The sequence below is a fragment of the Salvia hispanica genome, chromosome 1 (assembly GCF_029641045.1).
Source record: "Salvia hispanica isolate PSC_SH4W2 chromosome 1, Shi_PSC_v1, whole genome shotgun sequence".
NCBI classification, from domain to species: Eukaryota; Viridiplantae; Streptophyta; class Magnoliopsida; order Lamiales; family Lamiaceae; genus Salvia; species Salvia hispanica.
Window position 1 is genome coordinate 8,844,219 of NC_142692.1, and position 12,338 is coordinate 8,856,556.

At 40.2% G+C, this 12,338-nt stretch overlaps 2 protein-coding genes and 1 pseudogene across 3 annotated transcripts; 1 reads left to right on the plus strand and 2 right to left on the minus strand.

Moving 5' to 3' along the window:
• The first annotated feature begins 147 nt into the window (after positions 1 to 147).
• On the plus strand, positions 148 to 3,136 carry LOC125221600 (protein SENSITIVE TO PROTON RHIZOTOXICITY 1 pseudogene; annotated as a pseudogene). Its single transcript, XR_016134372.1, has 2 exons — positions 148 to 514; positions 1,465 to 3,136. The product of XR_016134372.1 is annotated as a protein SENSITIVE TO PROTON RHIZOTOXICITY 1 pseudogene (transcript).
• Positions 3,137 to 3,201: 65 nt separating this feature from the next.
• On the minus strand, positions 3,202 to 7,290 carry LOC125221599 (forkhead-associated (FHA) domain-containing protein). Its single transcript, XM_048123752.2, has 6 exons — positions 6,926 to 7,290; positions 6,250 to 6,458; positions 5,294 to 6,178; positions 4,079 to 5,204; positions 3,616 to 3,992; positions 3,202 to 3,531 (listed from the first exon to the last, which is right to left on the minus strand). The coding sequence occupies exons 1-6, from the start codon at positions 7,197 to 7,199 to the stop codon at positions 3,292 to 3,294; spliced, it is 3,111 nt and encodes a 1,036-aa protein (XP_047979709.1). The 5' UTR covers positions 7,200 to 7,290; the 3' UTR covers positions 3,202 to 3,291.
• A 146-nt stretch (positions 7,291 to 7,436) lies between these two features.
• On the minus strand, positions 7,437 to 12,337 carry LOC125221327 (uncharacterized). The gene is made up of 7 exons (XM_048123448.2): positions 11,518 to 12,337; positions 11,351 to 11,425; positions 11,145 to 11,216; positions 10,269 to 10,340; positions 10,101 to 10,172; positions 8,011 to 10,011; positions 7,437 to 7,906 (listed from the first exon to the last, which is right to left on the minus strand). The coding sequence occupies exons 1-7, from the start codon at positions 12,335 to 12,337 to the stop codon at positions 7,521 to 7,523; spliced, it is 3,498 nt and encodes a 1,165-aa protein (XP_047979405.1). The 3' UTR covers positions 7,437 to 7,520.
• Between the last annotated feature and the right edge of the window lies 1 nt (position 12,338).

Sequence of the window (12,338 nt, forward strand, 5' to 3'; positions counted from 1 at the left end):
TCTCTTATCTTTCCTACTTATTTAATATAATTTCTTAATCCCCGTGCCCAAAAGTAAACGTGTGACTAACCCGGGAGGGAGTATTTATTATTGAGTATATTAATTTTCTACAACAAAAAGCAGACACTCAATTCAAATTACATTTCATTACAACTTACAAGAATCGATGTAGAAGAGAAGGCATCCAAAGTTGGTTGGAAGATTCCCACTCCCATCTCCCAACACAAGATCGTAATAATTGCACTTTATAACAAAGTAATGATGAACAGATTATTCATATACAGAATACATTGAGTTACTACTCTTGATTTCGATTACAGTGGCCCCAAAAAGTATCAATTTTTAGCTGATAGGTATTTGAGAAACAAGTGGTGGCAGAGTCACAGAGGAAGGCAGACAAGACTGGACTTCTACGAAGTTGCACACACCAAAATAAAATAATACGAGTATAAAATAAATATTAAAAATCAGAATAGCCCCTTTCTCATTTTGCATCTGGGTTCTGTTTAATCTGGTGAGTTTTCCTATCTATTTTTTTCTCTCTTAATCAAACAATTGGATCAGTGCTTTTCTGCTACTGTTTATTTGGTTCTTGATTATATGGTTTGATTCTTTTGTTCTTGAATTTCATGTTTGTTCTTGATTTGGAAGCTTTCATTCTTGACTTTCTTTGCTGTGAGCTGAATCCCTAGATTTGATTGACAAGGAATTAGGATGTGACACTCTGAGTTATCTGAGAATGTTGGGAACTAATAATAAGTAATCTTTTTATCTTTTGAAGAATCAAAATAAGTAACCTCTGTTTGTTTGGTGCTTTGAGATTTCTTGCAGCTGGGAAAGGAAAAAAATTAAGTATTAAAGTAAATGAAAAAGAGATTCTTGAACTCCTCTTGTTTATGGTTGTAAGATATAGGAATAGTTGGAAAGGTGCAAATTAAGTTTCAGCAAATTTACTTTATTGGTCATCACCTTGTAGCTTGGGATGAGAAATCAATGATGAATAAGTTCTATAGACTATAGGTTCCTAATTAGTAATCAGTACTACAAGAAAATATTTAGATTCACCAGATGTACTTTACTTGCTCTTTATCTAGTCTTGTTTTGGGGAGCTGATTTTAGGTCATTTTGTTGTAATTAGGAATAATTGGGAAAAAATTGTAGAGATTCAACTTTATAGTGTATGTTTTGTAGATATGAACATCCCTGCACTATATAGAGAATAGCAAATAGATTAGTAGCTTTTCTTGCTCGTCTTTCTTGTCGGTCCTCACCAATTTGAAAATGACTGCTGCTTTGTATCCCTGAAAAGCTTGAAATTGATACTGCTTCTGGTTGTGTAAAGTCACTGAGGCATGCTTGTTGTGTTTTGTATTCATTGTCCTTAATTACATGTGTTTGTTCTTGGTTAGTTTATCACCTGACTTCTGCTGAAGCTCTTGCACCTTTCCAAACCTGTGATTGCAGTTTTAAAATCTCCCAAGTTGGTTCTTGCAAATTCTAAACTCAAAATGGACCCCGACGAGAGGCTGTGTACAGAAACATGGGCAAAGTCCTCACCAGGGCTGGACACTCATTCAAATAACCCATCTCTCACAGATTTTGATAGACATCAGAAGAAGTGGGAAGAATCCTCGTTTGATAGACATGGAGTAAGGACCTCTGGCCAACAACTTTCTGGTTCCAAACGCCCATTTGCCTCTGACATTGATAGCCAGATGCAAATGAACAATATAGGTAAGCAGATACAAGAGGCTCCCAATATGCAGAACTGGGATCCGAAGGCAATGCTGAGCAATCTCTCGTTTTTGGAGAAGAAGATTCACCAGCTGCAGGATTTGGTGCAGCTGGTTATCGGGCGCAGAGGCCAAGCTATGAGCCAAGCTGACGAGATCTTGGCTCAGCAACAGCAGCTTATCACGGCTGATCTCACCTCGATTATAGTTCAGTTGATATCCACTGCGGGGAGCCTTCTCCCATCTGTGAAGAACTCAGAGAGTTTGAGTAGCCAGCTAGGGCAATTTGGTGGAATGATGAGTCAAGCAGCAGGAGTTTCGGATAATGTTGTTCATAACAATGCAAACAAGATGGAGGATCACCATGATCCAACTGGCGGTCTTGAGGATCATACTATGAAGAGTGATGATGAGGCCGAAGAAGGAGAGAATCTCCCTCCCGGCTCATATGAGATCCTGCAGCTAGAGAAGGAAGAGATTCTTGCACCTCACACCCATTTCTGCACGATCTGCGGTAAGGGGTTTAAGAGAGATGCCAATCTACGGATGCACATGAGAGGCCATGGCGATGAGTACAAGACTCCAGCTGCTCTAGCTAAGCCCCATAAGGAATCGAGCTCGGATCCGGTCCTCATCAAGAGGTATTCCTGCCCTTACGTTGGCTGCAAGCGCAACAAGGATCACAAGAAGTTTCAGCCTCTAAAGACGATTTTATGTGTAAAGAACCACTACAAGAGAACCCACTGTGACAAGAACTACACCTGCAGCCGCTGCCACATAAAGAAATTCTCGGTCATTGCAGATCTGAAAACGCATGAGAAGCATTGTGGGAGAGACCAGTGGCTTTGCTCATGTGGGACGACCTTCTCTAGGAAGGACAAGCTCTTCGGTCACATTGCCCTCTTTCAAGGCCACACCCCGGCTATCCCTCTCGAAGGGGCTGGGCCGTCTGATCAAGGGCAAAGCAGCGTTGAAGCAGCAAACAAAGTCGAACAGCTAGACTTCAGCTACAAGTTAGGCGATCCAGGTAGAAGCGTGTGTCAAGGCTTAATGGAGGTAGAAGGGTCTGGAGAGGATCCAGCAACCTATTTCTCGCCTTTGGGCTTTGATACAAGTAATATGGCCAGTTTTCAAGAATTCCCTCGGCATCTATTTGAGGATGCAGAGAGTTCCTTCTCATTCCTTCTGTCTTGTGATGACTCTCCGAAGAATGGAAGGTATGCCGCTCCAAACGATCTTGAATGAGGTGTTCTCATTCGTTATTAATGTAGTTTTAAAGTACTGGGTATCAATGCATTAGTTCTTTGACATCAAATAAATTTTTCTGTAGAATCGTTTCCATGATGATCTACCCATCCATTGCTGTTCCTTTTATCATCAATGAAAAAAGCATATTAATTCAACATTTTGCAGATTCTTGTCGTTTTAATGTATTCACTATTCATAATTGCTTTATGGAGACATATCAAATTCGGTAACGCAAGACTCCCAAATATAGTGACAATGTAACATACATTGAAAAATTGAGAAGCACTCAATAACTTTCAAGTCAAACTGCCTAAGCTCTCATCTTTCTGAAATTGGAGTTGTGCAGTAGTATCAGCTTCAAACCTTTAGCCCCATCTCCCGATTTCGTGGCTTTCTTTGTGGGACTCGGGTAGTATTTCTCCTTAAGGATAGTATCATCCGCACAAGTCCATGTCGGCCCTCTTGGAGAGCTATCTGAATACAAGAATCTCGCTGAGAAAGGGTTGACAAGACTGCCACGAAACTCTCTTGCTGTCTCGCAGATGATACCCTGCAACGAAACATAATCACTGAGACATGTTTCAAGTTCAAACGACTATTCAGAGGAACTGTGTATGTACAGAAATGTACTTACCTCGGCCATGGATTTGATCTTTAATGTAACATCATCACTGAGAAGGACAAGTTGTCCATCCATGGCTTGCTTGAAGAGGATAGCAGATTCAAGGATGTGGTCTGCAGCAGTTGGAGTGACGATTTCTTGCAGAGTATAGGGAGAGAAAGGGATAGAGCCGACGGAGAACGCGCCTTTCTCCTCACTGAACAAGCGAGCAGATGCAGCAGCAGGCGGAGTTGGTGGGACGAGCCTGCTCTCCTCTGCTGAGCTCTGCACGTGAATCCACCACGCTGTTGAAGCCATACACTCCTCGATCCATTGCAACGCTGCAGAGGCCTCCGTCATTCTTGACAGGAAACTAGCGCGTCTCACCATGCAGTCGAGCTCCCTCAAAACTGAGATTCAGAAAGGTATCCATCATTAATCTAAATCAAAGAAGAATTTCCATTTTTACAAAGGACAAATTTTAGATCCATCTTACCAATTCTTGGAATGACCAATGAGGTCCCTCGAAGACCTCTCAACAGCTGCAGCTCCCTCCTAGACTTCTTGTTTAGCAGACAACCAGTGTCTACTACAATAATCCACCTGTTCACTCTCGCCTTGGAGTAATCGACACATCGGCTTTCTCTCACTGTGCATTCACGTACTGGAGGTGTCGGTGTGGACTTATCATCACCAGTGGAAACCACAGGCAGCGGAAGAAAAGGTTCCCTTTCTGCTTCCTTCCCTTTGAAAGCAGAGCTTTCTGATTTCCGTTCTTGTAAAATGCCGCAGCTAGCCACTGGTAGCGGAAGAAAATGTTCCCTTTCTGCTGTCTTCCCTTTGAAAACAGAACTATCTGGTTTACGATCCTGTAAAATGCCGCGGCTATCCACAGGCAGCTGAAGAAAAGGTTCCCTTTCTGCTGCCTTCCCGTTGAAAGCAGAGCTTTCTGATTTACGTTCCTGTAAAATGCTGCGGCTAGCTTTCTTCAAGGGAGAAGGTTTGTGCGAGTTCAGACGCCTAACCTCTTGAGAGCTCCCGACATTCTCGATGGACCTGAGCAGATAACTGTTCGGAGTCGTGTTCTCTTTATCTGAAGCGAAAATTTCTTCATCTGAGATTGATTCGCTCTTCAAAGCTTCATCGAAATTTCTTCCCAAGGATCTCACCAAGCAGGAATCAGGAGAAGCGTTCTCCTTGTCCGGCGTGAAGATCCCTTCATCCTTATTAGGACTAGCACCACATTGATCTTTCACCATTGATTTGTTCGCACGGTCTTCAACGAGAAGTGATCTGATCTGTGCGCTCATATGAATGCTCGTGCAGATTGCCTTGCTTCTGCTGGTTCTGATCTTGACATCTTCGAATTTACCCCTCCTCGACCAAATATTCATACCTAACCTTTTCTCCGAGTTCATCTCAGAAGCCTCCATAGTTTCTGCTAATGGCATATGGCCTTTCTGAATGCTCGAGAAAACAATCTCATTGTTGCGTATCTCAGGCGAACTGACAGTCTCCGCTTCATCTTCTGGACGTGGAGGCATTGTTGCCTCGTCAGATAACAGCCTATCCTCCATAGTTTCACCTAAATCATCTTTGTGAAGCAACAAACCATCCCCATCCTGAAAACTCAAAACACAGACAGCAAAAAAGATTAAATTTTGGCATTTTCAGAAAACCACATTCTTGACCAAGTTCTCGACCATTTTACCTGCTTCCACACCACTCCTGCTCCTTCATCACATGAAAATGACATATCCAGTGATAACAGCTGGCAACCGGAGATTACATTTTGGTTGCTGAACATTTCAGGCGCTTCATTTTCGTTGCTGAACATTTCAGGCCCTTCATTTTCGTTGCTGAACATTGCAGGCGTTTCATTTTCGTTACTGAGCATTTCAGGCGCTTCATTTTCATTGCTGAGCATTTCAGGCGCTTCATTTTCATTGCTGAGCATTTCAGGCGCTTCATTTTCGTTGCTGAGCATTTCAGGCGCTTCATTTTCGTTGCTGAGCATTTCAGGCGCTTCATTTTCGTTGCTGAGCATTTCAGGCGCTTCATTTTCATTGCTGAGCATTTCAGGCGCTTCATTTTCATTGCTGAGCATTTCAGGCGCTTCATTTTCAGGAGCTTCATTTTTGTTGCTGAGCATTTCAGGCGCTGCATTTTCGCTGGTGAACATTGCAGGCGCTGCATTTTCGTTGCTGAGCATTGCAGGCGCTTCATTTTCGTTGCTGAGCATTTCAGGCGCTTCATTTTCGTTGCTGAGCATTTCAGGCGAGCGAGGGTTCTCTACTTCTGCGGCCGTTTCTTGCACAGCCAAACCTAGATCCGCCTCAGAAAATTGCCACCCTAGCATTTCAGGCCCTTCATTTTCATTGCTGAACATTGCAGGCGCTTCATTTTCGTTACTGAACATTTCAGGCGCTTCATTTTCGTTGCTGAGCATTTCAGGGAAGCGATGGTTCTCTACTTCTGCGGCCGTTTCTTGCACAGCCAAACCTAGATCCGCCTCAGAAAATTGCCACCCTAGAGTTTCTATTTCATCACCCAGATCCTGGCCCCATTCATTATCACGAGGCAGACAATTCTCATCCTGAAAACCAGGTACCAAATTAGTACTAATCAAACAACCCAGTAAGAACATCATGCAGACTTGAAACCTACCTGATCTGCTACTGGTGCTTCTTCATCGACGGTATCCAACTCGTCCAGCTGAGGTGCAAACAGGCCGTTTACCTCATAAGCATAGCTGATTGGAACCCAGTCTAGTTTATACAGTCTACTAGACTCCCCCAGCTTCAGCGTGTCACCCCGAACTAGTTCCATCGTGACACCCGGCTCGATTCTTTTCCCAGAGATGTAAGTCCCATGGACTGATTCAAGAAAGGAAACAGCTCAATAAAGAACACAGAAGAAATCCAATGCAACAATCAGACATTCATCCACATTGGATTAAATAGACACCGCCATCGCATCTATACACAAACTGTGGTGTTAAATTGCTTCACACTACACAAATAAATTAGGGCTATCATTTCAAGAATTTATCAACAAAAATCACAGAGCTAATCAAGGTTGGGAGCACACACACACCGATAACAAGATTTGACCTAAATTAGATAGATTAGACACACAATAAAGTTCTACAGCTGAAATTTTCGATGAAAATCTAAATAACTTTTTTGTTCTTAAAAAAACAGAGCTTTCTGCTGAAGATAGCAAAAAGTTGGATTCAATAAAAGGGTTTCTAGACAAGTCGCCAAAACTCAAGACCATCAAATCACATAAACATATTATATATGTAATCAATTTCACACACAAACACGCAGTGGAGGTTTACCGGAGGATAAATCGGTGACGGAAAGAGATCGAGAAGAGGGTTTCGAGTGAATGCGGAGATGGAATCTGCTGATACTCGGGTGCTCCAACTTTATATTGCAATCGGGGTGCCTCCCCACCACCAATATCTCTTCAATTTCCGCCGCGGAAGACGAAGAAATAGGGGGAGGGTTATCTAAAACGAAGATATTCTTCAATACACAACCATTCTTCAAGACTGTGAAAACTGGAATTTCTCTCTCCTTCGGCTGCACTTGTTCTTGATTCTCCGCCATTGTAGAGAGTGGATGTGTGAAAAATGGGCTTTTTTGGTTTTGTGGTTTCTTGGAGTGGAAATGCAAGGAGAAATATAGTTGGGAATTTGAATTGAACTGTTTGAAAATGGTTACCGTTGGAAATTTATGACGCCGTTAATTAATACTCCCATTTTGGTATCCACTAACAATTTTACCAAATCACGATTTTATAATTTTCTATAATTGGTCAGAAATATTAGTAGACCATTTCTCAACTAGACAACAGTGTCTTTAATTAAAATTTATTTTTACAAACGACAATATAGTTGTACCATGTGAGTAATATACGAAGCCATCTTCTCAAGTAAATGTAATTGCATGTTGTTGACCCCTTATGGTCACTCTTCTTGCAACTTCTGCCTTGATCTTCTTCAGAGTGGCTGCTGCTTCGATCATGTTGATCCTTTCATTTGGTAAAACAGCTAAACATTTCATTGCCAATTCAAATACTGATATCATCCAATTATGCTTCATGATGAAATGACCATCTTCTTCTGATAGCAAAGCAGGGGCCAATACTTGATTGATGGCATTTGCTTCTAATGCTCCACTTACCCACTCCTTCAAGCTCATCTCCTCATTGAACATATCATCTGTCGGCTTCTTTCTTGTGAACATCTCTAACAACAATATTCCAAAACTGTATACATCGGCACTCGTCGATACTTTCCCTTCCGATCCATACTCTAATTGTAAACATAATTCATCATTACCAAATAATCAATTTGTATGCCAAAACATCCATAGTACAGAAAAAAATCAAAATTATATAAAATTTCAGATACATTACCTGGTGCTGCATAACCGACCGTAGCTAGGGTTTTAGTTTGAACCATAGCCTCTCCTTCCTCAAAAAGCTTCGCGATACCAAAATCAGCAACACGAGCGGTCATGTCTTCATCGAGCAACACATTACTTGGCTTTATATCGCAATGCACGATTGGGAATGTGTTGCCATGGTGAAGATATTCCAGAGATAGTGCAACATCTATTGAGATATTCAGCAACTGTAGAATATCTACAGAATAGTTATCCGAGTATAACCATTTCTCAAGGCTTCCGTTTGGCATGAATTCAAGAATCAACCCTTTGAATTCCATATTGGTACAACAACCAATTACTCGAACTAAGTTCCTATGTCGAATGGTGCTCAGTATTCTACTTTCTGTTTCGAAGCTCTTGTTAGCACCTTCTAACTCTACATTGAACACCTTCACGGCAAAATTCATCCCATCAGAAAATGCTCCTTTGAAGACCGAACCAAAGCTTCCTCTTCCAAGTAGATTCGTCTCACTAAAAGAATCTGTTCCCCGCAAAAGCTCATTGTATGAAGTAACTCTCCAAGCAACACCTACCCAAGTATCAACTGGAACTGGTAGTTTTACATGCTTCCGTCGTCTTATGAGAAAAACAACAATGATCACTAAAACCATAGCCGAAACGAGAGGGGGTAGAATATACTTCACTAAACGAGTAGTGCTCTTTGATCTCGATCCTCCATCAACATCTAAGCAAGGTGGAACTTCAAATCTTGGTGCACCACACATACCAGAGTTGTGAAGAAATGATTCAGCTGTAAAGTTAGCAAACACACCTCCATTTGGAATCTCCCCTTCCAATCTGTTGTAAGACACATTAAGATACTCCAAGAATCTGAGGTCCTGTAAAGATTTAGGTATCACTCCAGAAAGACCGTTGTTAGTTAAATCCACTAACAACAAGCCTTTGATGTTTCCCAGTGACTGAGGGATGGATCCTCCAAAGTTGTTGTTCGACAAAGTTAGATACTCTAACGATTCACAACCATCGATTGTGCTGGGAATATCACCGGAAAATAGATTAGAGGAGAAATCCATTTGGTTGATGGCCTTAAATTTTTCAATCTGTGGTGAGATTTCACCTCCCAAATAGTTTGAGGACAAGTTTAGAAAGAGAAGGTCTTTGAGATCCCAGAAACTGGAAGGTAGGGTGGAATTTAACTTGTTTGATCCAAACTCAATCCGTCTTAACGACTGCATTTCACCCACACATTCTGGTATTGAGCCGTCGATCTCATTGTTTATCAAGTACACCTCCGAGAGACTACTCATCTGGCAAAGACTAATCGGGATATGTCCTTCTAACTGATTATTAGCAAGGACTAATCTCCCAAGTTGTTTCAAATTTCCTAGTGTTGCTGGAATTGGTCCACTCAACTGATTGTCATTGAAGATCAAAGTCACCAAACCTGTCAAGTTTCCAATCTCAGAAGGAATGACACCTCCCATACTCGTCTGAGATGCAGAAAAAAACTCAAGGGACTGAGATAGATTCCCAATGGAAGCAGGGAGAACACCACTGAGTGGATTTTCAGCCACATAAATAAAGTTTAGATACTGAGAATTAGTTAACGAGTCAAGAAATTCCAGCTCTTGAGTTGGGGATTTTGCTCCAGTCAGATTATTTTTAGCAAGCGATATTCGAGTTAAGAGGCGTAAACTAGACAGGTTTGGAATGTATCCGGTGAATGAATTGGCTTGCAAGTTCAAGTAAGTAAGCTGAGAAGCATTGTTGATAGAGGATGGAATAGGGCCGCTGAGACTGTTATTTTGTAAAGCTAGCTGTTGAAGATTGAAGAGTGTGAGGCCGATGTTCGAAGGAAGAGTACCAGAAAACTCATTGTATGAAAGGTCTAATTGTTGCAAGGTTGATATATTGAAGAAGCCAGGTGGGATAGTGCCAAACAACAAATTATCTGTAAGAATGAGGTTACTGAGGGATGGCAAATGAGAAAGCTCTTCTGGTATTTTGCCTGTCACAGTTGAAAGATTCATCAGTCAAATTTGTCGGAATTATTTCTTGACTTTTAGGTTAACAAAGATCTGAACATATAAACAATACCAGTCAAGTGATTTACACCCAGTTGTAAAAGTTTGAGGGAAGTGAGGTTTCCAAGTTCCTTTGGTATGCTACCTGTTTTATCAAACCAAACCATTAAATTAATATTTTTTCAAACAATTAAGTTACTCCATTAAACATGAGACATAGATTTTTAGAACATATATTTACCAGTCAATTGATTAGTAGCAAGGATTAGATTTTCAAGGGAAGCGAGGTTCCCAAATTCCTCAGGTATGCTACCTGCATTATGCAGTCCATAAAACAAATTAACATGGTACTATAGTATTACACTAGTTGAATGATGATGAATTTATCACTTTTTTAAAAATATAATGCCACAATCTAGGAAGTATGATACGAATGGGTGTATTATATTGCTAACTACAACCAAATGATATGCATTGAATCATTAAATCAAGACATAAGATCATTGTGTCATGAGTATCAATGGAGTATGTAGTGTATAAAAAATTGTCAATTAGGAGTATTAATATCAATTAACAAAAAAATTATTATAACTAACTTTTGAAAAAATATCTCTAAACTTTAAACAATTATAACTATCTCAATTTGAATTATTTTTTGCACACAACATATATCAAATTAAAGATAATTTAATAAGGATTTCAACGAGATCTTGATTGCATATGTTTCGATGTCAAAATTTGAAAAAAAAAATCATGAATTTTCATTTTTTTTACATGCAGATAATGTCAACATAACAATTATAATATGTCAATATAACACATATACAATGTCAAAACTAAATTGTGTTGACATATTCAAGGAATTGTATTGATATTTTTTATATTATACACTATACTGACAGATTTTTCAAAATCCTAAATTTGATGATTCTTCTAATCTTTGTAAATTTAAATAATAATAAAATGAAATTACACATCACAATTTATAGGCCACTAGATCTCTACAAATTTCATAATTTTAAATTAATTGTAGTTAGCTAGTTAATTAGCAATTGATCACGCCATACAAATATATGTTTCTATTCAACAAAAAATTATGAGTAATTTTAGGACATACCTGTCAAGTTATTAGAATCAAGGGATAGAAAAGTCAGAGAAGGGAGGTTCCAACCTTGCCTTGGTATACTACCTGCATCATCAAATCACCCTACAATTTTATCACAACTGCTTTGAAAATAAATCTTGAATAAACTAAGTTTTAAATATCAATTAAAAAATATTTTTAACTAATAAAAGCATATTTTTCTGAATGGGGAAACATGCCTGTGAAGTTATTGGATTGGAGATTCAGCCATATCAGCGATGTGAGGTTCCCAATTACTTGCCCCGGAATGCTGCCTAAATAGTTCAAGTAAAAAAGAAATACTATACAGAGCTAGATAATAAATTTCATAGTACAGTATATAAGTTGAGTAACAATAATATCATACCTTGGAATTCGTTTTGCCATAGTAATAAATATTTGAGCTTACTCAAAAGTCCAATTTCGGTTGGAATGTGGCCATTAAAATAATTGGCTTGCAATTCCAGAATCTCAAGCTCTCTGCATTGAGCTATGTTTTTTGGAATTTCACCTGAAAGTTCATTCCCACCAGCACTGAAATTTCTAAGTTTAGGAGTATTTCTGCACATATTTATAGGGAGATTTCCGGAGAGCTTATTACGCGCCAAATTGATCGATAACAGCGAAGACACGTTGAAGATAGCACTTGGTATTGGCCCTGTGATCAACTGATTGTTTTCCAAATCCAACACCTCAAGCCTTGAATTATTGATGAACAAAGAAGAAGGGATTCCGCCGGATAATCTGTTGCTACGGAGATGCATACGCCGGAGCTGGAACAAGCCTCCGAGCCACGGTGGTATTTCTCCGGTGAGGTTGTTAGCTCCGACGTTTAAATATTCTAGGCGGTGCAGTTTGGATAGCTCAGTTGGTAAGACGCCCGTGAAATTGTTGGAAGGGATGTTTAAAACTCGGAGAAACGTTAGGTTTCCGAGGTGTGGGGCGATGGTTCCTTGGAGGGCGAGAGCGGGGAGGTTTAGGGCGGTGACGCGGCGGTGTTTGGCACCGCAGGAGACGCCAATCCATCGGCAGATGGGAGTTTGAGTAGACCAGTTGTTGAGGGAGGTGGAATTGGTAGTGTAGTTTTTGAAGGAAATGAGAGAGTATTGATCAGTGGTGAGGGAATAGGATGAGCACAGGGATAAGTAGTTCGAAACTAATAGCAGAACACCAATATAGAATTCCATT

Excerpts from the sequence above, each read along its gene's own strand:
- LOC125221599 (XM_048123752.2), bottom strand. The coding sequence starts at position 7,199 with ATGGCGGAGAATCAAGAACAAGTGCAGCCGAAGGAGAGAGAAATTCCA. Across the intron at positions 6,459-6,925 it reads CGTCACCGATTTATCCTCCG|TCCATGGGACTTACATCTCT; the intron begins GTAAACCTCCAC and ends TTCTTGAATCAG. Across the intron at positions 3,532-3,615 it reads AGATCAAATCCATGGCCGAG|GGTATCATCTGCGAGACAGC; the intron begins GTAAGTACATTT and ends GTTTCGTTGCAG.
- LOC125221327 (XM_048123448.2), bottom strand. The coding sequence starts at position 12,337 with ATGGAATTCTATATTGGTGTTCTGCTATTAGTTTCGAACTACTTATCC. Across the intron at positions 11,217-11,350 it reads CCAATCCAATAACTTCACAG|GTAGTATACCAAGGCAAGGT; the intron begins GCATGTTTCCCC and ends TTGATGATGCAG. Across the intron at positions 10,173-10,268 it reads TGCTACTAATCAATTGACTG|GTAGCATACCAAAGGAACTT; the intron begins GTAAATATATGT and ends TTGATAAAACAG.